Here is a 24,816-nt window from a genome sequence, read left to right as displayed (position 1 = left end):
GTCATGTCACCATCCAATGTTAGATTGAATTCGAACATTCATCCGGGATATGGAGCCAAGGGTACCTGGCTTGGACTGTAAAAGTCTCGGTATATATATCAGATCGACTCCGTAACCTTGGAAGAGCGTGTTAAATAGCAGCATGGAAAGACATGAAGTATGTATAGAGTAGCGAGCCGTCCAACGCAAGGGTGGGGACGGCAAGCAATTTATATAGATGACGCTGAAGCAGCAAAATAGATTCATATTAGCTAGCGCCCCTACCCCGTACATGTATCATAGCTAGCGGGACTCCGTATATGAACTCAATACATACTAATGAAGAGTCAGATCAAAGTGACGAGTCATTTCCAAGGTTGTTGATGCCCCCGGGGCCTTCGGTGATTATGTGATAGTAGCGCCTGAGGCTGCAAATAACATATTCACCCTAGCTTCCTCACATAAAGAGTTTAGAAGTCCTTGGACTGGTTGGATCTCACTTCATTTCGTGCCCAGAAAGGAGCGCCACCCTACTCAATAACCTGGTTTTGTTGGCATTGTCTTTGGCGCAACTCGTAGGCCTCATTTTGCCTCTCAAATAATTTGCTTCCCGAGACCCCACCCGCATCCTGTCCGAACGCGCGCGCCGTCACTCACAGAAACCTTGAACCCAGTCTGACTGATGAGAAGGCTCATCTTGGCACACCCAACCTTTGAAAAAGCTTCGGACCTCAACCATGGCCTCAAGGTGTACCGCTGAGGCCGAAACATCCGGTGTAAGGCACTTCCCGCGCGTGCTCCAAAGAAAATCCCAAGACTGACGCGTGCTATCTAGCTTGAACACACCCTACAAGGCCACGTCGATGATCTTCGCACCCTGATACAATGTGGTATCTGCATCCGACCCCTCTACGAGCCCTTCACCCTCGCCTGCGGCCACACGTTCTGCTATTCGGTTCGTTCTTACATTGATATGCGCTCTCGATCATATGTGCTGACCATGCCCCGCCAGTGTTTAACATCTTGGTTTGCCGGCGGAAAAACCAAGCGAACATGTCCGGATTGTCGAGCGCCCGTCAAAACACAACCGGCGCCAGCCTACTTGGTCAGTACACCAACAATCTACGACCCGACTCTTTGATCTAACCAAAATGCGTATTTAGGTTCGGACTATGGTGCACATGTTCACAAACCGCGCAGAAATGCTGGACAAAGGAGAAACCACCAAGGAACATCTCAAGAACCAAACGGAAGAAGCAGCCAGATTGGAAGAGGATAAAGCGAACAATCATCCAACCCGTGGTGGTCTGTTTGGTGGCCTTTTCAGACCCAAAGCTGCGGTCCCGCAACCTGTCATCGATGTTGACGATGGAGTCGTTCGATGCCCACACTGCGCGTGGGAGCTCGAAGAAGGGGATACCTGCGCAGGATGCGGCTACGAATATCGAGGGTCGCCCGCGGATTCAGACTCAGACATCAGCGCGGAATCGTATTACGGTGCAGGTGAAAGTGAAATTGAGTCAGAGGATGACGACCAGGGCGAAGAGACCGGTGGCGACCCTTGGCGGACCTTTGTAGGGCATCACCCAGGTCCTGATGATAATGACAGGACGCGCATTCCTATCACACTGGGGCGTCTGCCCAGCGCACAGGATGCTCTGCTTGCACTCGCTGGACGAGGCCCATCCGGTCTCAGAAGACCAAATGATGCACATCTTCATAATCCAGAGTACTTTGCCAACGGTTACGAACATGGCGAGGATGACTACTCAGACGAGGAAGATGAGGGAGAAAATGAATATGATGAGGACGATCCCTTCATTGATGATGATGAATCTGCGGGTCCACCCACAAGCTCTTTCGTCGACCATCATGAGCACGACGTGAGTGGCGAGGCCTATGATTTGGATTCAGAACCTTCCACCGGCACAGCTGTGGATGACGATAACGATGAAGATGAACCTCCTAGCACGGATGGGCTGTTACAGTGGAGAAATGCCAATTCACAGATCGAAGAGGACTCAGACGAGTCAGGAAATGAAGAAGGAGATGTCCAAATTTGGGACGATGACTCCGACGAAGAGGATGTTCAGGTTATGCCTTCTCGTCAACGCCAAATGCCGTCCGCAGCACGGTCTCAGAACTTTCGAGCTCCGAGTGAGGCTTCTTGGCTTAGAGCAAGCGGTACCTCAGCAACGGACGACCTATCCTCGGCAAGGGCCAGGAATAGGCGGCCGATTATTCCTGATTCCGACGAGATCGAAGAATCCGAATCGAATTCTTCGAGCTCGCCACCTCCTCGACCCGCTCGATCAATAGGGCGCACCGGTGGATCGGTTGGAAATGCGATATCCCTCGATGATTCTGATGATGACCAGCCCGTCGGTCCTGTGAGAAGGAACACGCATCGGCGGAACAACCGGTTTTCTCCGTATTGAGATGATTTCTTTCACTGCCATGGCATTGGTGTTATTCTGTCATAGGTCGGTCTCTTCAAAAACTTCTCATCTCTTGATTTTCTGATTTCAGCGCGGCGTTTTGGTGTCAGGTAGACACATAACTTTGGCTTTTTTTTGTGCTTTTTGCTATTTTGATATCCCAAAGAAACCCTCAGCTTTACTCCAGCTGTGCTCCGTCTGCATAGTTCATTCATCATACCTTCCTAATAAAAGTTCGAGAAGACATGCACAATGCGTGACACTATCTTCCTACTGCCTTGGACCATGATTCATGTAGACCAGGTAGAAGCATGATGAGAATGTATACTTATACTGAAAGATGGTAGTAACGTCTTTTTATTCCAAGGTTGCTATCTTCAATGAACGCTTCCGAGGTCTCTGTCTTGAGGTAGCATGTCGACATGAATAAGCTCGACACCGTGGCATTCAAGCTTGCCATTGCAAATTATCAACAACAAGGTAGCCATCCAGTGAGTGGGACTTGAGCTGTGGCCATTTGTGGCTGAATCGAGGCCATGATGCCACTCGTTGGATGAAGTTCACAGCAATATCTCGAGGATAGTGTAAATACCACGAATCCCCCAAACCGAGAGAATTCAGCTCTGGTCGAAATGAATCCAGATCAAAATCATCAAGAGACAGCATCGGGACATCATATTCAGCCTTTGAGATCAGGTTTTGACGACTCGTTCGCACGGAGATCCATTCGTCACATGCACATATACTCCACCACAGCCGTTTTCTCATCTTTGAGCATTGAGATGTCAAAGCCGACCCTGTCGGGTCTCTGTGCAGACTTAGTCGCTGAGCTAACGATAACCCAATCTCCAGCCAGTGTCGACAGTCTTTTTCTTCTGGAAAATCATGCCAGTAAGACATTAGAATAAGGGACTGGACAATGGAAATTCTATCCATGTCCATATCAAAATCAAACAGGAGTCGTGTCCTGTGAAAGAATACTCTGCGAGCACTATCTCGGTCTTGGTACCCGGCTAGGTGGAGATATTGGAGGTCCACGAATGATGCGCCGGCGAACATGACTGCTTGAAATAGAAGGGGACTGATGCAGTGTGTCCCGTCATTCTTTTGGATTCTCCAGAGAAAGTCATTGAGATTTAACATCGGCAGGTGAGGATGAACATAATCGATATAGCTTTTCAGTAAGGCATTTCGTAGGCCTGTATGTGGTATTGTAAACGCACCCTTCTTCAACAAATAGTCGAAGTCGTCTGCGCCGATATGGAGTGGATTCCATTGGATATAGTTGTGATGCATGTGGCCATGTTGGGTTCGGCTTGTGCTTGGTTCGAATGTCATGGCTGGTGGGCTTGATGATGGTGACTGAAGAGTAACTTCGCTTGATTTTGTTTTTTCCAGTTCCCGAGTCCAAGGTCTGTTTGGATCTTTGTCTGCCAGAAGTTTCGGTTTGATGTCTGGTTTTGATGACTGGAGGGAAGTGGATTCTTCGTGATTATTGATGGCCCAGGGAATGGGCATATAAAAGCTCTTGATCTTTCGATTTGCACTTGAATCCACAGAAATATAAGTGAGTGCGAACATACAATGTCGAATCTCGATACTTACACTTTGCGTCTGCCTCTGATCTTGCATTCCACTCCATCAAGTTGGCAGTTTGTACAGGGAAAGCTGCTGCGCAATGCACTGCAACGCACCTTGCGCGACTGGCAGTATGAGCATGCCTTGGAAGCACGTCTTCCGTGCGGAAACCGAGCAATAGCATTTTTCAAGGACATATCTTCCCGAGTTTGTGAAGCGTGTGTAGTCATGATTCCACCTTCACTTTGCCGGTTAAAGACCAAAACCTTGGAACATTGCAAATATTAGATACAACGATCGCAGCAGATCTTATATGCTCTTTAAGCTTACATGACAATATTCATTTCCAAGCCTGGGATTTAGGTCTTAGAAAAGGAGAGACCTTCCACATCGGAAAGCGAACTTGTGCACGGGTAAGCCGTTCCGACGGCGATTAGGCACATCATCGATTTCTTGCCTTCCTGTCTTGAATTGAGTTAGGTGCCTTGCTTTCATACATACTAAAGAGCTGCTTGGAAGGATATAGTTGATTTCAATGCACCGAACCTTGGAAGTAACCCGGTACATATGCAAAAATGGTAGAAATACACAGATCTGACTCCAAATACACCTGACCCCGAGCAACGCTCCCCATTTTATTCTCAATCGGTGACCAGGATCGAGATAAATTATGAACAAGAATTTATACACCAGCCTCCACAGGTTCATTAGTGGTGAATGGAACTTCAAACACGACAGCGCCGTTGCGTCCCCCAGAAGTCGCTCCCTCGTAAAAGGTGTTTTCGAAGCACTTCCAGCGAGCCAATCGGTGCTCTTTGCCAACCGCAGCGACGATGGACACGCCACGGGGCTCGTTCTTGCAAGCCAGCTTGGATTTCGCATCAGCGCCAGGTAGATCGGATTCAGGGCGACGTTCAAAGACGGCAATATCGTTGATAACGCCCTTGATCAAAGGCTCGGGTTCCTTTTGGTCCAAACCCGGGGTACCATCAAGTGCAAGAGTCTGGTTGAGCTGCTGTGAGGGGGTGTCTGGAGTGACATCTCCAACAGAGCCGGCACCAATGGGGCCAAGAGGAATAATGGTCTTCTTATCATCTGAAATGCGCCATGCGCGAACCCAACCGTCCCAGCTTCCACTGAGAACAACGTCGGTACCGGGAAGAGTGGCGAGCGCAGTGATCCAGCGAGGGGTGGGGCGCATGTGACGGGCATTGTGGGCAGCGGTCTCTTCATCGGCTTCGGGGGAGATCACATCCAGAGGGGGAACCGGGTCCACGCCGTGAGCCTGGCGGACGGTGTAGAGGGGCTTCTTCTTGTGGATTGACCAGAGCGAGATAGAGCCGGAGTCTGATCCAGTGACAAAGTGATTCGGAGGAAGAGGAGCAATACAGTCGATATTGTTGTCCTGGTAAGGCGCGCTCTTTGCGGCACCGCCGCGGAACACGAGCTGTGTTTCGTCGACGACCTTCCACAAACGGGCTGTGCGATCCCGAGCACCAACACTGACACATTCATCAATAGTCATAGCAGCAACACCAGTAACATGATCCTGGTGACCGAATAGTGTTTCAACGTAGGCGTGGCCCGCTCCGCTGATGGACCATGTTTTAATTGTACGATCATAGGACCCAGAGAATAATTGTTCTCCGGAGCTCATAGTGGAAATGTGACGTGCGAAAGCCAAACTGCAAACAGAGTCCCTGTGTTGCAAAAAGGTCTTGGATGGTGTCAGAGTTGCTGCATCCCAGATGATGAGTTTGTTGTCCGCTCCACCGGTAGCCACAAACTTCCCAGAAGGAGAGACGGCAATGGAGATAATGGGTCCTGTGTGCCCTTGCTCCTCGTCCGACTCACCAACCTTGCGCAAACCCCGAGCATAACCAACCCGCTTGGGCTTCTTGCGCTGAGGACGCGGAGGGCGCTTGGAAGTGTCCTTATCACCGTTCGTTTCTGTCGAACCTGGTACGATGGGTGTGGCTAATTCCCACTTTGTCAAGGTCTTATCCTTGGACACAGTGTAGACGAATGGTGCGTGAACTGCGATATTGGTGGTTGACTGGGTATCAGAGCGGAAAAACGAGTGTGGTGCAGTAGGAATGGCTAATTTCGAGGCGATTTGACGGAACGTCCGTCCTTTGAATTCATCCACGTCCTTCTTGAGTCGTTCGGCGATCAAGTCTCGATCAATATCCGCGGCATCAAATCCAGCTTCGTCGACCTCTCCTTTGATGTTGTCCAAGTAGCGTTCAGCAAGCTTCAATCTTCGATCCGCGGCGGTTTCGCCTTCTGAGTCGGATCCACTCTCGTCGCCTGACTCGGGTGAGTCAATTCCAGCATCATCATCGAGATCACTGCCGGAAATTGAATCTTCTCTCTCGGTGCGTCGACCAGCATCGGCTTTAGAGTCCCCACCTCGTTTCTTCGATCCTGGGGGTGCAGCGCGGTCGTCTCTCTTCCGCTTGCGCTGGGCGTTTGGTACAGTAAAAAACGACGACATGGCGACCGATTGTCGAACCTGTCGCTTCCTGATTTCTGTTGGAGAGAAATCGGAAGTATGGCGTTCTCAAAGGACTCGGGTTGCGGAGATCAAAACTTCCATCTTTTTTTTTCTGCCAAAAAAAAGCGGTGGCTGACTCAGCTAGCCGATAGCTGACCTGACGGCAGCCGCGCGGTGAGCTTGACGCCTGGAGCTCCTCACTTGACCTCTACTCTCCTTCGTCTTGATTACTTTACTTACTTTGCTCTTTTCTGATTAAATCTCTCCTATACCGCAAACATGTATGTTCATTTTTGATGAAATCCTGTCCGAACATGATCATTGACAGCTGTGAACAGGGAGGTTCTTTTGGGTATCGCCGGCAAGGACTTTGTCATTCTCGCCGCTTCCAAGGCCGCAATGAGAGGCCCGACAGTTCTCAAGGCCGAAGATGATAAGACGAGGCAGTTGAACAAGCACACACTCATGGCTTTCTCCGGAGAGTCTGGAGATACCGGTATGTACGCTGCTCCACCAAGACAAACAAGACACTAACCAGCTACCTTGGCTAGTCCAATTCGCCGAATACATCCAAGCCAACGCCGCGCTCTACAGTATGCGTAACGACACCGAACTCAGCCCCTCTGCGGTCGCCAATTTCGTGCGAGGAGAACTGGCGCGCAGCCTACGATCACGGAGCCCTTACACAGTAAACCTGCTGCTTGGTGGTATAGATCCCGTCAGCGAGAAGCCTCATCTGTACTGGGTCGACTACCTTGCGTCATTGGCGCCCCTCCCATATGCCGCTCATGGCTACGCACAGTATGTTCCATTGCTCTTCGATGCTGGGTAATACCGAGCTCCGGAGACGATCATCGCTGATTCCACTAGATACTACTGTCTTTCCATTCTCGACAAACACCACAACCCCGACATCTCGCTCGAGGAGGGTCTCAAGCTCCTCGGTCTGTGCACAGATGAGCTGAAGCGCCGACTACCCATTGATTACAAGGGCGTAAGTCTATCAATGCGACGCTCAAGTAACTCACGCTAACTCTTTCTTCCATAGGTCCTGGTGAAGGTGGTGACGAAGGATGGCGTGCAAGAGATTCCTTTCGATAACGATAAGATTGTTCGGAGTGCTTAAAGGTCGACATACTACGGCGTTTGTACCGCATCCTATGACGTTTTTATTTGATTCCGAGATAGTCTCCAAACGGTCGGCATGATTCAGGCTGTAACAAGTCGAGTGAAAAGTAGATTCTTGGACAAGCTTAAATCTAGAAAGCAATTTAATATGCCATCACGATCTAGCACTTAATACAAAGCAGGCTGGGGGATAATAGTGGTGTCATAGGTCGATACCTGTTTGTCTTGTTTGCACCCTACGCATTTCGGAAAGTCAAGAACTCCGTGATCGCCTATCTTTCATCGCAACCACCTCATAATGTCGAAAAGACCAGCAGAGCTCCCCTTGGAGCGAGACTTCTCTGAGTCGCCCGCATCCAAAAAAGCGCGTGTCGAGGACGCCAGCGCGGACAGCCTCCCCAATGGCGCAGAGGTCGGCGTTCAAGGAGCTACTGAATCAGAAGCAGAAGAGCTTGGAGAGGTCGAAAAGGATCCCTCAGAGGCTCTAGATATTGACGAGAATGTGTCTGCACTTAGCGCGCCAAAGCGCCAAAGCGCCCCGATCGAAGGATACGGTGACCTGTACCTCGACACGATCAACCGTCAGATTTTGGACTTCGATTTCGAGAAACTATGCTCCGTCAGTTTGTCAAACATCAACGTCTACGCATGTCTCGTCTGCGGCAAATATTTCCAAGGTCGAGGTCCCAAATCGCATGCGTACTATCACGCGCTTGAAGTCGGACACCACGTCTTCATTAACATCGGCACAAAGAAGGTCTATGTCTTACCAGAAGGATACGAGGCACAGAACAAGAGTTTGGACGACATCAAGTATGTGGTTGACCCATACTATACCAAAAATGAGGTGGTCAAGCTGGACAAGGAAGTTCACAACGCGTGGGATCTGTCTGGATCTAGATACAGACCAGGTGAGTCCATAGAAATGAATATTAAGAAAGTCGAAAACTAACTCTCCAATAAACAGGCTTTGTCGGTATGAACAATATCAAAGCTAATGACTACGTGAACGTTGTGGCTCAACTTTTGGCGCATGTCCTGCCAATCCGCAATTTCTTCCTCCTCCAAAACTTCCCTACACCTGGTACACCGGAAATCGTTCTGCGCTTCAGCACGCTAGTACGAAAGCTTTGGAACCCCAAAGCGTTCCGGTCGCATGTATCTCCACACGAGCTGCTCCAGGAGATTGCCGTGCGGTCCTCGAAGCGATTCACACTCACAAATCAAGCCGACCCAGTGGACTTCTTGTCTTGGTTCTTGAACACCCTCCACCTTGCTCTGGGTGGATCTAAGAAGCCCACCCCTAACCCCACAAGTGTTGTGCATGCGGCGTTCCAGGGTCGCGTGCGGATCGAAAGTCAGGCCATCACCGCTCATTCTGATACCCAGAATGCCCGTTTGGTGTTTACCGACTCTGGTACCATCAAAAGTCAGATCACTCCTTTCATGATTCTGACATTGGATCTACCTCCTACCCCACTTTTCCAGTCTATCAACCGAGAGTCTATCATTCCGCAGATTCCCTTGACCACTCTACTGAACAAATACAACGGCTACACGGCTTCCGAGAAATTGGATCATCGCGTGCGACACCGTCTCCTCCATCCTCTCCCCCCTTACCTTTTCTTCCACATTAAGCGTTTCAGCAAGAATCGCTTCGTCTCTGAGCGAAACCCAACAATCGTCACTTTCCCTTCACCACAATCCCTGGACATGTCTCCGTATGTTGAGCCAAACCCGGAAGCCTGGTCACCCGGTGAGCCAATTATGTACGACCTGGTGGCAAACATCATCCTTGACCCAGCTATTGCCGCACCTGGTGGAATGGATGATGCTGCCGACAAGGGCACAAACGCTGCGTCTGGAGCTGGCGGTTCCTCTACCGGTGCCGGTGGTGGCAGTGAGAAGGTGTCTTGGCTTGTGCAACTTCATGACAAAGCCATGTCGGTGGAGAACTCACAGTCAAAGACAACAACATCCACAGGGCAGCAACAACAGCGCAGTCCGGAGTGGCTCGAGATTCAAGATTTGTTTGTCAAGGGCACGGAGACTGAGACTTTGTTCACACGTGAAGGATACCTCATGGTTTGGGAACGACGCAAGACCCCTGGGCAGAAAGGAAAGGGTCGTGCATAGATGGAAACAGATGTACACTTGAGGAGTTGATTTCTAATATTGCCAATGTCTTCTACATACGTTCTCATCAAGAGCAGATCTGATGTATCATTAAAATTATGACGAAATTATGTCACTTCATCCGCTATTACTATGGTAAAGACCAAAACAGTATGACAAGACTACTAGGAAGACCTTGAGACCACCTTGAAGTAAGGTTGACGCCTGGAAACAAAGACCTATACACAGTTCACAGTTTCCCCCAACCGCAGAAATTCCTACCAATTCTCATTGTTGATCCAACCAGGAAACCCCAAATCCCCGCTCTCATCGCAACTTGCATACCTCTCATAAGCACCAGCCGGCAAGTATAGGCACCTATGTCTGACCAGGTTCTACCTCCGAACCAAAGGCCCAGAGGATGAACACCCGCACCCGAGAGAGGAGTGGAGGAAGGATTTGCGATCAACCAAGACTGGGTCAATGATCGAAGGTAAAGAGATTCAATGGGTGCCAGTATGATACCACTGATTGCAGCAGCGAGGTGGGATGCAAGTGAGTCCACTGGGTAGGCCGAAAGAAGAGTAACGCGGTGGGCGTCTGCGGAGGTACTCGTTGATTGCCCAGGCATGAGAGAGGAGGGCAAGGTTGGGTCAACAGGCATCTCAGAACGAGTATCATCATTTTCTGTATTTGCGACGGGATCTGAATCGTTGGGTGGCTCTTCGTCATTTGGCTCTTCAACGCCGTCTGGCAGGATATTTGGAATGATCGCCTCCATGGCTTCTGCCATGGTTGCAAAATGCGGCGAGGCAAAGATTGGTTGGGTCCCTTGAACCGTATTTTGGGAAGTGGTTTCAGGTTCAGTGAGTTCGGTAGCAGCCGTATTGGGTGCCCTAGCAGTGGCATTGGGAGCTCCGTCTGTGTTTACCGTTTGAGGTGAGTTTAGCGCTTGACCAAGAGCTAACCTCATTATCTCACTATGAGCTGCCCTGCGTCTCTGCGAATCTTGTTGGGCGGCGGCCACGCTCAAAGCCTGGCTCATAGCCTGGACAACCTGAGCCATGGTCTCATCGTCCATAGGAACCCTGGCTTGCTGGGGTTGGGAGGGAGCATCACTTGTCAACGCATTTCCAGCTGCCTGGGTATGATCAGAGGTTTCAATTTGAGGGTTGCGGCTGCGATTCCCCAGAAGCTCAAGCTGCATTGTGACAAGGTCGGAGTTCTGGTGAATGAGTGATGCCCGAACGCGAGGTGAAGTAGGAGGAGATGTTTCCGGAGAAGACGGGCGAGAGAAGAGAGTGCTGGATCGTGAGTTCTGTCGGTGTCTAACAGAAACCTCATCACTTTGCGATTCACTTGTCTGGTTATGCGGGTTTGACGTGGTTGATAGACCGTTCGCTCGCCCAGCTGTTGCCGTTTCAGAGAAATAATCATTGCTTATTTCCCCCGGTGATTGAGACATGCGGTTTTCGTTCGTGAGCACTTGATTCAATAGAATATCAGGGGTTTCCTGGTCCTGCGATTGGGATCCAGTTGGCTGTTGGGTTGATGGTGCGAGTGCTGCAGCTTGGGCGTCACTTGGCCCGTCTGCGTGCGAATCATGTCGCAGCATTTCAAAAGAGTTCCGCAGAGACTCAATCCTTTCGTCCCTAAAGAACTGCTGGTCTTGCTGATCGGATGACTTGCTTGATATCAGCCCAAACAATGAAGACACCCAACGTCGGAACACCCCTAGTTCACACTTGATATCTTCGAAAAGTGTGAGCTTAGAGCGGTGCAATTCCTCGTCAGACCTACGCCCCAGACTCGGAACCACCCATTCGATCAGGTTTTCTTCGTAGGCCACTCTGACAGAAAGTTCATCTGGGAGACTTGGCTTCGGGAGACGTCTACGTATCAGCCGATATATACGCTCTTCGAGCTGTGGTCGCAAGTAATATCCATATAGAAAGACCAAAACACTGGGAGACGTCAAAAATCCGACGGCTGATATGCCCAAGGATTGGATAGAGAGATCGGCAGGCAATGTAGGCAGCTGCAGCAGAGATTGCGTGCCGAATGGAAGTAGGAGCTTGAGTCCAGGAATGGAATATGGGGACACGAGGGAGAGAGACTGGAGTGTGGAGTACATATAAAACTCCACAGAAAGCATGAGCACCGAGTGTCTCGCTCTGAGTTTGAGATTAGCATGTGTTTAGGTTTGTGGGGTATCAATTCTCACAATGTGTAGATTAGCCCAAAAAGAGATCGCACCGCCCGTGACTCGCCGGTCAGATGCTGGGCATAGTCTCGAAGAGAGACAAAGATACGTTTCAGTGGACCTTCGCGAGCTATAGCCAATCCACTTGACATCGCCCATGCTGGAATCCCTGCGAAATAGAAGTTGAGAATCCCTGATGAGTCTCGTTCCGATTGAATAACACTCATCAATGCAGAATGCGCATAGTACTTGTAGGTCTATTTTTGCGGTGTCAGTCCGATCAAGATCGAGAATTGTTCAAATCCAATTACCTGAACACGACCAGTGAGTGATGAAGTCCACCAAGTGCCAAAGAAAATGAAAAGCTGATCAAGAGTGGTTATCACCAAGCCAAAGTCATTTTCACTGGCGATCTGGTTGAGCTTTTGCTGTTCATTGGGGGTACCAGCATTTCGGTCTTCTCTGCTAACGACAATTCCCATTGTTGAGAGAATGTCATTTTTGGCTCTTCGAAGAGCTTTCCCCATCGTTCTAGATTCGGTATTGACAGGATGGCCTCGCGCATCATACTCCTGCATGTAATTGTCTGCATGAACTTCGGAGACCCGTCTGACGGGGGCTGAAGGGTCCACTGTTTCATTGTCTGGAACCTCATATGGCGACCGGCCCTGGATTAAGTCAATACCATAGTTTGCGAGTCCAGAGAAGACGGTGCAGTCATGTTGGGTCTTATGTATTCCAATATAAAGTGATTGTGGATGTGGGGCAAAGTGGAAGCTCTTTGATCTCGATCGATCTTTGGGGTAATTTGGGGCAAACACAAATTCAGTATTGTGACTCTTCGGTCCAACAATAATAGAATCAAGCAAGTAGAAGGTGTATTCACAGATGGTGGCCTTACCAAAGCGAGCCGGTTCAAATAAGCTTGTCGTCCCATATCTCAAGAGCACTGAGCCACTATCGCGGCCACATCACCATCAAGTCGATCAACGATAGGAAGCCTAGAGAAGCGCATCAATCGAGCGAAGGTCAACAAAAGATCAGCGAGAGAGATGAAACAGTCGCAGGTGGCAGTATCGCGGCTACAGCTGGGGCCTGAGGCAGACACCCTATCTTATCGCCAAACAAACAGTGCAAACACCAAAAAAAGTTGCCCGCTCGAGCTACCGTTTTTTTGCGACTCGATTATACACGGCTCTTCGACTGGCTAATGGCGTGCTGAATTTCTTTTTTTCACGCTGATATATCAAAGAGTCATGTCGAAAGCTATTGTTAAAACGACCTTCGAGGCGTCCCGTACGCTCCGTCCCATTTACACCGGTGGCAGCACGGCACTCGATGCCAGTGGCCGTATCTTGCTGAGCTGCGTGGGCGAAGATGCGTTGATCGTCGATTTGGAGACTGGTAACCAGCTTACTAGTCTTGAAGGAGTGAGTACATCTTTGTCGGATTAGTTTCGTCAATTGCAAAGCGCTAATCGCATGAGCCCTACAGGATGGAGAAATTGTCACTGGTCTAGCGAGTAAGTATTGGATGGCGATGCTCTATGATCGAGCGCTAACAAGTTTTCAGTCACACCTTCTGCCACACATGCCATTGTTTGCTCGCGCTCGATGTCTATGCGCATCTACTCCCTCACAACTTTCGACGAATCATCGCAAACCATTGAAGCAAAGCTTCTCCGCACTCTCAAACCTCACACAGCACCAGTTGTAACCATCTCGGTGGATCCCACTGGTACACTGCTTGCCACTGGTGGTGCCGATGGCTCCATCAAGGTTTGGGACATTCGAGGTGGCTTTGTCACCCACACCTTCCATGGTCATGGTGGTGTTGTTTCAGCCCTTTGCTTTTTCGAAGTTCCTACCGCCGACGGCGAGAGCAAGCGCTCGAAGCGCAAAGCTGCAGGTGATGAGGATGAGGAATCCACCTCCGCTGGTTCTACTGCAGGATTCCGCCTAGCCTCCGGTAGCGAGGATGGCAAGTTGCGTGTGTGGGACCTTCATAAGCGGAAGTCAATCGCATCGCTCGAGTCACATGTATCCCTCGTTCGAAGCTTGTCGTTCTCACCGTCAGAGAACGCACTGATCTCAGCTAGCAGAGATAAGACGGTGATTGTTTGGGATGCGCGCACTTGGAAGACTCGTCGCATCATCCCTGTTTTAGAGAGTGTGGAAGCCGCAGCTTTCATTGCGGACACTCCGCTGTGTGTTATCGGTGGAGAGAACGGCAAGCTGCGAGTGTGGGATTGCAACCGCGGAAGTGAGGTCACAGAAGAGCAAGAAGCCGGTGAAGAGTATGAAAGTGTTGTCGCCATCCAATACTCCGCTGGACTATCCTTCGTCCTTACTGTCCACGCAGATCAGACTTTGCGGGTTCACTCACTGGAGGCCCTATCAGAATACAAGCCAGGGTCTAGCTTGGAGCCACTTACAGTCGTTCGCCGCATCTCTGGCAATGACGATGAAATCATTGATCTTGCATATGTTGGAGCTGATCGATCTATGATCGCATTGGCCACAAACACCGAGACCATTCGAGTAGTCTCATGTGCCCCGTCTGAAGATCGACCTTCGGATCAAGGCGAGGAGTACTTTGGTGCCGATGTCACCCATCTGGAGGGCCACGACGATATCATTATCTGTTTGGACGTTGACTGGTCAGGACACTGGCTTGCAACCGGTGCCAAGGACAACACAGCCCGTCTCTGGCGCCTTGACCCCAAGACATCTTCTTATACGTGCTTTGCTGTCTTCACGGGACACGCCGAGTCTTTGGGAGCAATTGCTCTTCCCCGTGCGCCCCCAGCTGTTGGTAGCGCCGCTTATAACGACCCCGTGAACCACCCCCCCTCATTCTTGATCACCGGTTCTCAAGATCGCACCATCAAGCGATGGGATACCAGCAAGCTTGCTCCCTTGAAGGGAGAAAAGCACCACTCCCCCAAGGCGATTTACACTCGCAAAGCCCACGAGAAGGATATCAACGCCATTGATGTCGACTCTACATCCGAATTGTTCGCCTCCGCGTCACAAGATCGCACCGTGAAGATCTGGGCCGCCGACGAAGGTACAGCAGTGGGTGTTTTGCGCGGACACAAGCGAGGCGTTTGGTCTGTGCGCTTTGCTCCTCAAGGCACTCCGATCATCAACTCGGATTCCCGCACAAGCACAAGCCGTGGCCTGGCAGTCACAGGCTCGGGTGACAAGACCGTCAAGCTCTGGAGCTTGTCAGACTACAGCTGTCTTCTTACTTTCGAGGGCCACACAAACAGCGTTCTCAAAGTCCTCTGGCTGCCCCCTCCCCAGGTCTCTAACAGAGAGGATGAGGATGAGGATGAAGAGGCAGCTGCGGCACGCAAGAACGAGGCCATCCAGGCTCGCCCTCTTGTCGCCTCCGCCGCCGCGGACGGTCTTGTTAAGATCTGGTCTCCCTACACAGGCGAGCTCGAAACAACTCTAGATAACCACATCGACCGAGTCTGGGCTCTCGCCAGCCCAACACCATCCGGCTCACGTTCAGACGTGAAGCAGACCTCTCAAACTCCCTACGCCATCGCCTCCGGCTCCGCCGATGCTACTGTGACTTTCTGGACCGATACCACATCGGCCACCTACACCGCCGCTGTCAATGCCAACTCTGCTCGCGTCGAGCAAGACCAAGAATTGCAGAACTACATTCGTGCCGGTGCCTACCGTGAAGCCATCACTCTGGCGCTTCAGCTCAACCACCCTGGCAGACTCCTCTCCCTCTTCACGACCGCCATCAACGCCGCGGATGACCCCACGTCCTCAGCTGAGGACCGCGAACGTGCCGCTGCCAGTCTCTCTGGCAACCCTGACATCGATGAGGTCCTGCAGAACTTGGACCCAGCGAATCTGCGCACTCTTCTGCTCCGTCTTCGTGACTGGAACACCAACGCCCGCACATCCCGCGTCTCGCAGCGCATCCTCTATGCCTTGTTCCGCTCCTACCCTGCATCCACCTTCGTGGAGCTGGCGACACAGTCCGTTCGTGGAAAGAATGGTCGTGCCGCTGCCGGTTTGAAAGACATTCTGCAGGCGCTGGCTGCGTACACAGAGAGACACTACCGTCGGGTCGAAGAGCTGGTGGATGACAGCTATCTGGTGGAGTGGGTTCTCGGTGAGATGGATGGTGGTGTTGGACTTGGTGGACTTCGTGATCTGACTGTAGGTGATGTTGAGGAAGAGCACGAGAAGGATGTTATCATGTTAGAAGCATAATCTGGTTCTAGTTTTGTCTGTTTGTACATTGAATTAGGCGCTTTCGTTCTTGGAGTACCATGGGTGGGAAGGATAAAAGCCATTCTTCTTTTATAGAATTCAACAGTGTATCATGAGTATTTTCTGCTTTTATGATCCGGGGTATCTTGATATTGAAACAGGTTTATAGAAGAAAAGCTGGATGGGATGACTGCAGCCAGCCCCAAGACAGCATTTCCATGTACAAATTGATGCGGTAGCCACCGCTCACGTTAAGTTTCTATTCTAATCATCTCGTCGGCTGCGGCGAGAGTCGCGGTCGCGGTCTCGGTCGCGGTCATTCCGAGATGAGTGGGACGAGTGCCTGGAACTGCTGTACCTTTCATCCCGCGATCGGTGACTGCGATCACGCTCTCGATCCCCATCTCTTCTCCTGTCCCTGTCGTCGTCACGGTCTCGGCGACGATCCCGGTCGTCTCGGTCCCGATAGGGTCGATCATCTCTTCTGCTCCTATCGTCATCATACCGAGAAGACCGACTTGAGGAATGGCGGCCGGCAGATCGACTGCGGTCACGACGCGAAGAGCTAGTGTGTCGGCGAGAGCGATCCTCGTCATAGTCGCGTTTGCGGTACTCTCGGTCTTTGTCTCGGCCGCTCTTTTCAAGGTTGCGATCTCTTCGCTCGCGCCAGTCATCCTCTTGGGCGGGCTTTGACTTGGCCTCTTTTTGTAAGGTAGCGAGTTCCTCTTCGGTGAGGTGCTCGCCAGTCTTTTTGTTGCGCATTGTGACGGGCATGTAAACACCCTCAGCCTTGTCGTTTTCCTCACCCTGTTTCCGTGATGCCTTGCGCATAGCCGATTTTCCCCAAGCTCCAAGCTCAGTCTCGGCACCTTTGCCACCAGATGAATCTTTTGCGCCAATGCCGAGGAATCCAGGTCGTCGTTCTGGAACGCGAGGCTTGTTGGCCTTCTCGGCCGCTGCAGCACCGCCATAGTTGCCGCGCCCGATAGACTGCCCATCCTTCCAACCCATTCCGCGTAGTAGTGCGGCACCAAAATCTTCAACAGGGATGGCGTTGTAGGCGTCCAGGGTGGCTGACTCAGGGCGCGTTGCGATATCTGCGCGGAAGGAACCAGTTTCGGAGTAGTGAGCTGAAGCTTCCTGGTCATCATCCTCGTCTTTGGCGGCAGCCTCGATGACGAGATCCGATCTTCGCTCAACCTCACCCTTACTCTCGCTGATAAGTGCCTGCATGGCGATCTGATCATCGGTAAGAGGTTTGGTCTCGACTGGTGTGGCATCGGGCATGGGTTGATCTTCATTCGCGGCTTCGCCATTCTGCGTCTCTGCTGCTGCTCCTTCCTTCGCAAAGCTCAGCCCAAATGCCATACTCGGCGCGTCTGTCTCCACTGTAGGCCCTCCGGGCGCTTGGCCATTCTTCTCGGCCTCTTGCATAGCTTGCACCTCGCGGGGGAGGAGATTTTTCTTTCCCTTTTTCGTGTTTACCCCTGCCCGGTCGCGCCAGTTGTTTTTGCTTGTAACAGGAATGATCAATGGTTTTTCGGTATCTTCAACTGCTTTTCCCTCCGCGGTGATAGCGCCACCGGTATGAGTGTCGAATCCCGAGACTTCCTCGTGAGCCGGCGGGGCTTCATCTTCGTCGGAGTCATCATCGTTGCCGAGTTGGTGCGGCCGTCTAGGAAGGGTCCGGCCGTTTGCTGGGCCAGTAGGACGGCCGCGATTTGAGGATTGGATGTTGAAAGCCGTCTTTTTTAGGACCGTTTCGATTGGAGAGCGACAGAGAGAAGGGCTTAGAGGGGAGGTTGCTCAACCTCTTTCTTCTCGTGTGCCGACATTGCGACAGCTTATCTGATCATGCGACTGGAGTGTACAGCGAAGAAAAGCAAGTTGAGAGCGATATCTCGAGAGCTTGAGGCGGGGCGGTGGCAAAATTAAGAAGCGCGCGTTTATACATCCACGCATTTTATTTGGAAAAAGCACAAACTGCAAACTGGACTTTTATCTCTTAATTTCAAAATCTTCAGTGAATGGATTGAAATTATAGAAAGGGATTGTGTCAATGAAACTTTGGCTAATTCGACTGAACTTCATTGGCGCACTTCAAGCCGCGTGCCTAGTAAAGCAGGGAGCAGTGATGGTGCATTTTGAGCACCTGGGCACCCGGGTCTTCTCAGACAATGAGGTCACAGCCCTGGAGAATCTAGTATAGAAGCCATCTGGGCATATACGAAGAATGAGGAGACACATAAAGCTCAGCTCGAATAGGTGGGAAGAAAACAGAACAGCCCTTGGTTTAATTCATGAACTGCTTTTTCCTGGCATGCATCCATCGAATATCTCCCCTCCTGGGTGTTTTCAAAAAATTGAAGGTGGCACCCGTTAGGACGAGTGTTTTTCATCACCGAAGTATAGCCCTCCATTGTCGATCGCACTGCTTCCAGTTGGAAACGACAACCAGAAACCAACTTGCTATTCTAATTTGGCATGCCGACACGCTCATAGCAGCCCAGAGTTGGTTAGGGGCCTCGGTATTTATGGGTAGATCGTCGGACACAAGTGCTTCGGTGATGCTGTTCCAGACCGATGACCGGGTTCGAACAGTGAACGACAATGCATGGAGGCCAGAACAGATGATGATGACTTTCGACGCTCTTGTGTTGCCGTATGAAATAAAGCAGCCATCAATCCTCGGTTCAGAAATTAGTATGTTTTGAAGACTCGAATTTGCCATGTTCACTCAATGTTGAAGCAAGAGTATTCTTCTCAGTGAGACAGACTCAGGCTGCATCCAGCTAGTGTGTATGATAACTATAACGAGCACATTCCGGAACTGAGCGTTTCAATTGCTGCGAGTAATATTGCCTGTGCCACAAGGTCTGAAGCTCATGCTTTGAATGTGAGCTATGTTGAGACCTCGATGTAGATAGAGTGATGTAGTACACAGTTTAGATATGGCGGGGTGACCCGCAAAAACTGTCGGGTTGTCTTTCCCTTTTGTATTTGGCTGCAAACCTTCGCTCCTTTTTATTCTCGTTTCTCGTCACCTTTCAATTCTTTCTATCAACATGGCAGACATGTCTACAAGCTTGAAGCCAAAGGTTCAAGTCCTGCTCTCTGTGGATTTCGACGCCGTATCAGGCTTTCTAGGGACGGGTGCTTCAGCCACCACCAATCTAGCTGATTATAGCAGCGGTTTCTTTGCCGCCCAAGTGGGAGTGCCTCGTCTATTACGACTGTTCAAAAAACATGGAATCTCATCATCGGTGACTTGGTTTGTACCCGGACATTCAATGGAATCATTCCCAGAAGAGACCAAGGCCATTGTCAATTCGGGTGCGGAGATCGGTTGCCATGGATATGCACACGAGGGGTCAAGTCAAATGACAGAGTCTCAAGAGAGAGAAGTGATTGCCAAATGCGTGCAACTGGCAACCGACTTGACAGGAGAAAAACCCCGTGGTTGGAGAGCTCCGCTATATCAATTGCGCACCCACACAATTCAAGTTTTGGAAGAATACGGGTTCTTATACGGTAAATCACTTTTTCTTGACCCCTCCTGCTATACCTAGTATCTAAAGTTATGAATAGATTCCTCCCTCACTCACCACGACTCGTCATTGTACTTTGTGCCTCGCATGTCTGAGCCCACACCCATTGATTTCTCGCCTTCCAACTCTGCCTCCACTTGGATGAAGCCTTTGAGTCTCCCTGCTCCTAGGACCTCTCAAACTCTAGTGGAAATCCCTTGCAATTGGTATATGGAGGACATGACGCCGATGCAATTCCTCCCAGCTGCAGAGAATTCGCATGGGTTCGTCAGTCCAGTGACAATTGAACAAAATTGGAAGTCTCGATTCGAATTCCTTTATAGTGAAGCTCTTGAGAAGTCCATCGAGGAGGGCTGTGAACAAGGTTTTGTCTTCCCTTTGGTGCTACACCCAGACACCAGTGGAATGGCCCATGTGGTGGGTATGATTGACAGAGTGATCTCTTGGCTCAAGCAGCAGGGAGAAGGAGTCGAATTTGTTACCTTTGGAAATTGTGCAGCAGACTGGAAGAAAAAGCAGGCTTGAACTAAGATTACAAATGTGACAATATAACAATGAAATAGCGTGCTCTATAAAGCCAATGTGTCTGTGACAAGACTTAGAGACTGAGACTGAGACTAGAGATTTTTACTAGTCAGATACATTATATATCGCCTTGATGTGTAAATAGCACAAAAATTCTACCAGCTTTGTAATGACCTGGAGCAACGGCTAATATGCATAGCGGACAGCTCCAGGGCTTTTGCGGGGTGCCGATAGACCCTTATCGCCACTTGCGGGGACCAGTTTTTTTTTTTGCTTCTTCAACTCCTTCAACGTCTCCAGATTCTGTCTATCGCATGATCTAATCATGTGAAATAGATAGGATGCCGCGAAGAAAAGCCGCAGACCGGACGGGTCCCATCAAGACCCGATCTCGCGATGGTTGCAAAGAATGCCGCACGAGCCGTGTCCGATGTGACACTAAAAAGCCCGTTTGCACACGCTGCTGGGAGAAAGGCCTACCATGCACCAAAAACTTGGTGTTGAAATGGGAATCTGAATTTGCTAGCCGTGGAATAGCATTTGGGCGAGCTGGTGTCTGGAGCAAGGCAGGGGGGGAATCAGCCCACGCCTGGTTCCCTTTCTTCAAAGGAAGTGCATGAGTGGCGCCCGCTGCCGACGATCAGCCCCTGGGGATTTATCAATAGCAGTGTCTCGACCTTCGAACATCCCGATGAAGTGGATGTGGATTTCAATGAACTTAACGAATTGATCTCCGTGGCTCAAAGTTCCAAAGAAAACACCGACCAACTATGGTCATGGCTGCAACATTTCCCACAACTTGCCGAAATCACTGCGAACTACAACCTCAATCTTCCACCCTCCCTCGCACTGTTCCCTGATATTTCTCAATCGGGGCATGGAGAGTTATTTGATTATTATCTCCAGCAAGTCTGCCCTCGTACCGCCGCCAGCTCCACATTGTCGTCACCATTTGCATCGGTGATCTTGCCCTTTTGCCTATCGGCTTCTCCTACCCTTTTCAAGGCGATTCAAGCATTGGGGGCATGTCATTGGTCAAGACTCAACCCAGGCTATGGGCCCATTGGCCTACGCTATAAATCGGAGGCCTTGAGAGACCTTCGCCAGCGTCTTTCATCCGAGGGGACTTTGACATGCTCTATGGATCCCGAGGTACTCGTGATCATGATCATGCTATGTCTTTATGAGATAGTAGACAAGTGCGATACACAATGGACCATTCATCTCAAAGGCGCTAATGATTTGATCCGACTTCGGAGAAAACAACAGACTGCTCTGTCTAAATCCACAGAGCCGTCTGATCCCGTCACGGGTTTTGCAGAACAATTTTTCGCATTCCAGGATGTTATGGGACGCACCGCCTGTGCCAAAGAGGTTCTGTTCGGCACCGATTATTGGAAGCCCGAGGAGCGCAGCATCGATCTTTGGATGGGATGTAGCCCAGAATTGGTCTCAATCTTGGCCAAAATCACAGACATGAGCCGAACAAGACGGCAATATACGTCCGAGGAGGATAAATCATCCTATTTCCTGCGCGCCGCCTCTCTCGAACGACAACTAGAAGGCTTGGTTCAAGAGGTGGGAGAGGGTGAGGACGAGGTCCTTGCAATTGTTGCGGATGCCAAACGTCTAGCCGCAATGCTCTATCTGCACTGTGCTCTCTATGGCTCCGATCCAACCACACCTTTGGTGAAGAGCTACGTGCGCCAGATCCTACACCTGATCTTAAATCTTCTTGATCGCGGTTCGACTGCCAATGTGACATGGCCAGTCTTTGTGGCATCTGTAGAGCTTGATCCATCTGATGATGAACTCAACCCAGACTCAGAGACCGATTCAGGCTCTGGACGAGCGATTGTGTTGCGCTCTTTGGCAACGATGGCTGATTCAACAATCTCCAACATTGCTAGAACACGTGCTGTCATCACCAAACTATGGCAGACACGCGATTCCGATCTAATCAAGGGAGCCACTCCCCAAAATGACTGCAATGACTGGGAATGGCATGTGGTACCTATCAGCAACGCCATGAGCTTGGCGTGACATGTATTCTGAACACAGGCTTAAAGCCGATGTATGATAAATTAACGAGAATTTTAAGTCGAATTGACTACCTCTGGCGCATCAAGTAACAATATATATCCAAGAACAGAATAGTAACTACCTTGTAAAGATGAACTGAACGCCCTGGGGCCGAGGTCTTATGTACACGTCCGGATCTGGTTAGCGTATCATCTGATCTCGTTAACCGCTCAGTGCCAGCGACCTGCATTGCAATGTATTTCTCCCAATATTTTGAATCGAGCGGTTCATTACCAGCAAGTACATCTTGTGGCCTTGGGTGGACCTCGAATTTATAAACAGGCCCAAAATCTTGAGATTGGCGTCATTGAACGATGCCCATCAACTTGCGCGCTCTATATCGCTGATTCAGATCAGAGTGACTTAATGGCTGAGGTACGTCCTTCAGCGCCCGGGCGCAGTATATCAGCCCACGCGTTTGAAAGCAAACTCAGCCAGCAATTGTCGCAACCCCATTTTCCAGAACTGGAACAACATGAATCGTCGCGCTCACCACGCTCGTCCAAATCGCGTTCACTCTCTGATGCATCCAAACCTACATCTCTAGCGCAACCATCTACAGGTGATTTAAGTCGACCAGCAAGCAAAGACGAGAATGCGATTCCTGCCCTTCCCGCGACTCCTCGACGATCAAGCCTGCCTCATTCAAACTTATCGCTGAACTTGCCTTCCAAACCCACCGTGTCGCCATCTCTCACCAACCGTGCTCCTCTTTCTCCTAAACTCGACCCATCCACTACCTACGGATCACCGGGATCTGTTCTGCCCCGTCGATCCCGGGGTCTCGATTTCTCCCGCGCATGCACAAACCTTCACCATTCCACCCTCGCTGAGTCCTCCCCGGATTCATCTCCTACCGTTGGAGGGCGGGGCATGGCTATACCGCAGCGACACGGATCGCCGGGTGCGACTTCCAACCCGCCGTTCTCGACATCAGGACCGGTTGAACGTACCGCCATCTCAAGCTCCATGTCGAGTGTGAATATGATGGAATCAGACACGAGCAGTAGCGAGGATGAAGACGAGACCATGGGTGATCGCGACGACATAATGATTAATACACCACAGCCGACGCGCATGCATGGTCCGAGTCCCTTTGCGGGCACTATGCAAAGCCCAGGTAACGAGTGGATGGGTGGCTATTCGCAGGCGGCTGCCAGCTTGATGAGTTTCCAGCGCGCGCGTTTCCGCAAAGGTCGCAGTCGCCATAGTTCCAGCAGTGCGAGTGGGAATAGCTCCAAGCCCAGCCCTACCCCTCACTCACCACCCATCATGAAAAGCGTTGAACATCCCTCGGCTGGATATTTCGCGCCGCGGCCAAACGTGAATGCACGCAGAGAGAGCCTCAGCTTCGGCACCCGCGACTTACGTCTATCTGATATGAGTGACGATGGTGAGAGCCGCAATACGCGGAGTGGAAGCCCAGTTCCCAAACAGAACTCAGAAAGCGGCGGTGGGCCATGGGGAGTCATTCGTCGTGCAGTGACCCGACGTGGAAGCCTACTTGTAAGATTCTATATCTACCCTGTTTTTAAGACCTACGCTGACTCTGACGACAGCCCAAAACCAAAACATTTGCGCGAATTCGCGCTGCCCTCATGGAGGAGGGCGCCCCAGTCGATAGTGATATGAAACGTGAGGCAGAAGTCGTCCGGCAGGTCCGCGACACTGAGCCCGAGCCTACTCCTGCGTTGGGCGAATTCCCCTCTCTACAACCATCCACCTCATACGATTCCATGGCACCTGATGAGACGGCAGCCAAGGCCGGGCTGGAAACCCCATCGAAAGGCAGTTTCAACAAGCAAGCAAGTCGTAATTCGGGCGGCGTTGAGTTTTGGAACTCATTCGATGGGCGATACCGCACTCCACCACCTGCACGACAGGGTGGCCCTTCTTCAGTGGCCGATGATGACATATCTATGGATATGACACCCTCTACAACCATCGGTTCAGTGACAGCAGATTCCTTCAAGCCCCGCTCTCGCTCGTCAACCCCCCATGCTCCCGGTATTTCCAGTATTGGGGAGATTTGTCGGAAGCGACGTCGCGATGATGACTTTGACCCGAATCTCTTGAAGCGCCGGGCCGTTTCACCTAGTGTGAGCGCTCAGAGCAGCCCAGTCATGACACATTCCCACCACGTGAGTGATACGGGGCCCAATATCTGGGGTCCGCCTCCAAAGCCGGGTCTTGGTGCACCGTTCTCAGAGCGATCCAGTGCCGATTCTGGCCCTCGGACCACTCCCCATGGAGGTACGAAACGTGTCGGTCTGCAGGGAATGACCGAAGCCAGCGATGGATTTATGAATATGAGTATTGACTGAACTTCTGATCCGATTTATTTTCTTTATTATTGTCATTGGCGGTTGTTTTTCGGAGTGTTCAAGCATGGTGTTGGGGACCACTTTCTTTTTATGCGAAATTAAGATACATTGAGAATATTCAATATTTCAATTCGATCATGACCATACTCCTTATA

The 24,816-nt window shown here is 50.8% G+C and overlaps 9 protein-coding genes across 9 annotated transcripts; 6 read left to right on the top strand and 3 right to left on the bottom strand.

The window, feature by feature from the left end:
- Positions 1-716: 716 nt before the first annotated feature.
- On the top strand, positions 717-2,417 carry N7506_008608 (uncharacterized protein; the record flags this gene model as incomplete). Its single annotated transcript, XM_056957901.1, has 4 exons — positions 717-755; positions 815-934; positions 992-1,084; positions 1,143-2,417. 4 exons carry the CDS (start codon positions 717-719, stop codon positions 2,415-2,417), a joined length of 1,527 nt encoding a protein of 508 aa, XP_056807291.1.
- Positions 2,418-4,677: 2,260 nt separating this feature from the next.
- Positions 4,678-6,492, bottom strand: N7506_008607 (ribosomal RNA-processing protein RRP9; the record flags this gene model as incomplete). Its single annotated transcript, XM_056957900.1, has 1 exon — positions 4,678-6,492. The coding sequence occupies one exon, from the start codon at positions 6,490-6,492 to the stop codon at positions 4,678-4,680; it is 1,815 nt and encodes a 604-aa protein (XP_056807290.1).
- Positions 6,493-6,891: 399 nt separating this feature from the next.
- pre1 (proteasome core particle subunit beta 4) lies at positions 6,892-7,618 on the top strand (the record flags this gene model as incomplete). Its single annotated transcript, XM_056957899.1, has 4 exons — positions 6,892-6,988; positions 7,044-7,293; positions 7,363-7,486; positions 7,541-7,618. The coding sequence occupies 4 exons, from the start codon at positions 6,892-6,894 to the stop codon at positions 7,616-7,618; spliced, it is 549 nt and encodes a 182-aa protein (XP_056807289.1).
- Positions 7,619-7,918: 300 nt separating this feature from the next.
- On the top strand, positions 7,919-9,756 carry N7506_008605 (ubiquitin carboxyl-terminal hydrolase family protein; the record flags this gene model as incomplete). The annotated part of the gene is made up of 2 exons (XM_056957898.1): positions 7,919-8,531; positions 8,588-9,756. The coding sequence occupies 2 exons, from the start codon at positions 7,919-7,921 to the stop codon at positions 9,754-9,756; spliced, it is 1,782 nt and encodes a 593-aa protein (XP_056807288.1).
- A 229-nt stretch (positions 9,757-9,985) lies between these two features.
- N7506_008604 (uncharacterized protein) lies at positions 9,986-12,875 on the bottom strand (the record flags this gene model as incomplete). The annotated part of the gene is made up of 4 exons (XM_056957897.1): positions 9,986-11,909; positions 11,960-12,195; positions 12,250-12,606; positions 12,840-12,875. The coding sequence occupies 4 exons, from the start codon at positions 12,873-12,875 to the stop codon at positions 9,986-9,988; spliced, it is 2,553 nt and encodes an 850-aa protein (XP_056807287.1).
- A 319-nt stretch (positions 12,876-13,194) lies between these two features.
- On the top strand, positions 13,195-16,182 carry N7506_008603 (U3 snoRNA-associated protein UTP13; the record flags this gene model as incomplete). Its single annotated transcript, XM_056957896.1, has 3 exons — positions 13,195-13,368; positions 13,433-13,460; positions 13,511-16,182. 3 exons carry the CDS (start codon positions 13,195-13,197, stop codon positions 16,180-16,182), a joined length of 2,874 nt encoding a protein of 957 aa, XP_056807286.1.
- A 264-nt stretch (positions 16,183-16,446) lies between these two features.
- On the bottom strand, positions 16,447-18,017 carry spp2 (spliceosome ATPase-activating subunit SPP2; the record flags this gene model as incomplete). Its single annotated transcript, XM_056957895.1, has 2 exons — positions 16,447-17,928; positions 17,994-18,017. The coding sequence occupies 2 exons, from the start codon at positions 18,015-18,017 to the stop codon at positions 16,447-16,449; spliced, it is 1,506 nt and encodes a 501-aa protein (XP_056807285.1).
- A 1,230-nt stretch (positions 18,018-19,247) lies between these two features.
- Positions 19,248-22,298, top strand: N7506_008601 (Copper amine oxidase N2-terminal; the record flags this gene model as incomplete). Its single annotated transcript, XM_056957894.1, has 3 exons — positions 19,248-19,713; positions 19,771-20,151; positions 20,869-22,298. 3 exons carry the CDS (start codon positions 19,248-19,250, stop codon positions 22,296-22,298), a joined length of 2,277 nt encoding a protein of 758 aa, XP_056807284.1.
- A 405-nt stretch (positions 22,299-22,703) lies between these two features.
- Positions 22,704-24,661, top strand: N7506_008600 (uncharacterized protein; the record flags this gene model as incomplete). Its single annotated transcript, XM_056957893.1, has 2 exons — positions 22,704-23,843; positions 23,897-24,661. The coding sequence occupies 2 exons, from the start codon at positions 22,704-22,706 to the stop codon at positions 24,659-24,661; spliced, it is 1,905 nt and encodes a 634-aa protein (XP_056807283.1).
- Positions 24,662-24,816: the final 155 nt, after the last annotated feature.

Source organism: Penicillium brevicompactum (assembly GCF_028827555.1).
Source record: "Penicillium brevicompactum strain IBT 35665 chromosome Unknown utg000006l_segment0_segment0, whole genome shotgun sequence".
In the NCBI taxonomy this organism is placed as follows: Eukaryota; Fungi; Ascomycota; class Eurotiomycetes; order Eurotiales; family Aspergillaceae; genus Penicillium; species Penicillium brevicompactum.
This window is presented reverse-complemented; position numbering and strand designations above follow the sequence as displayed.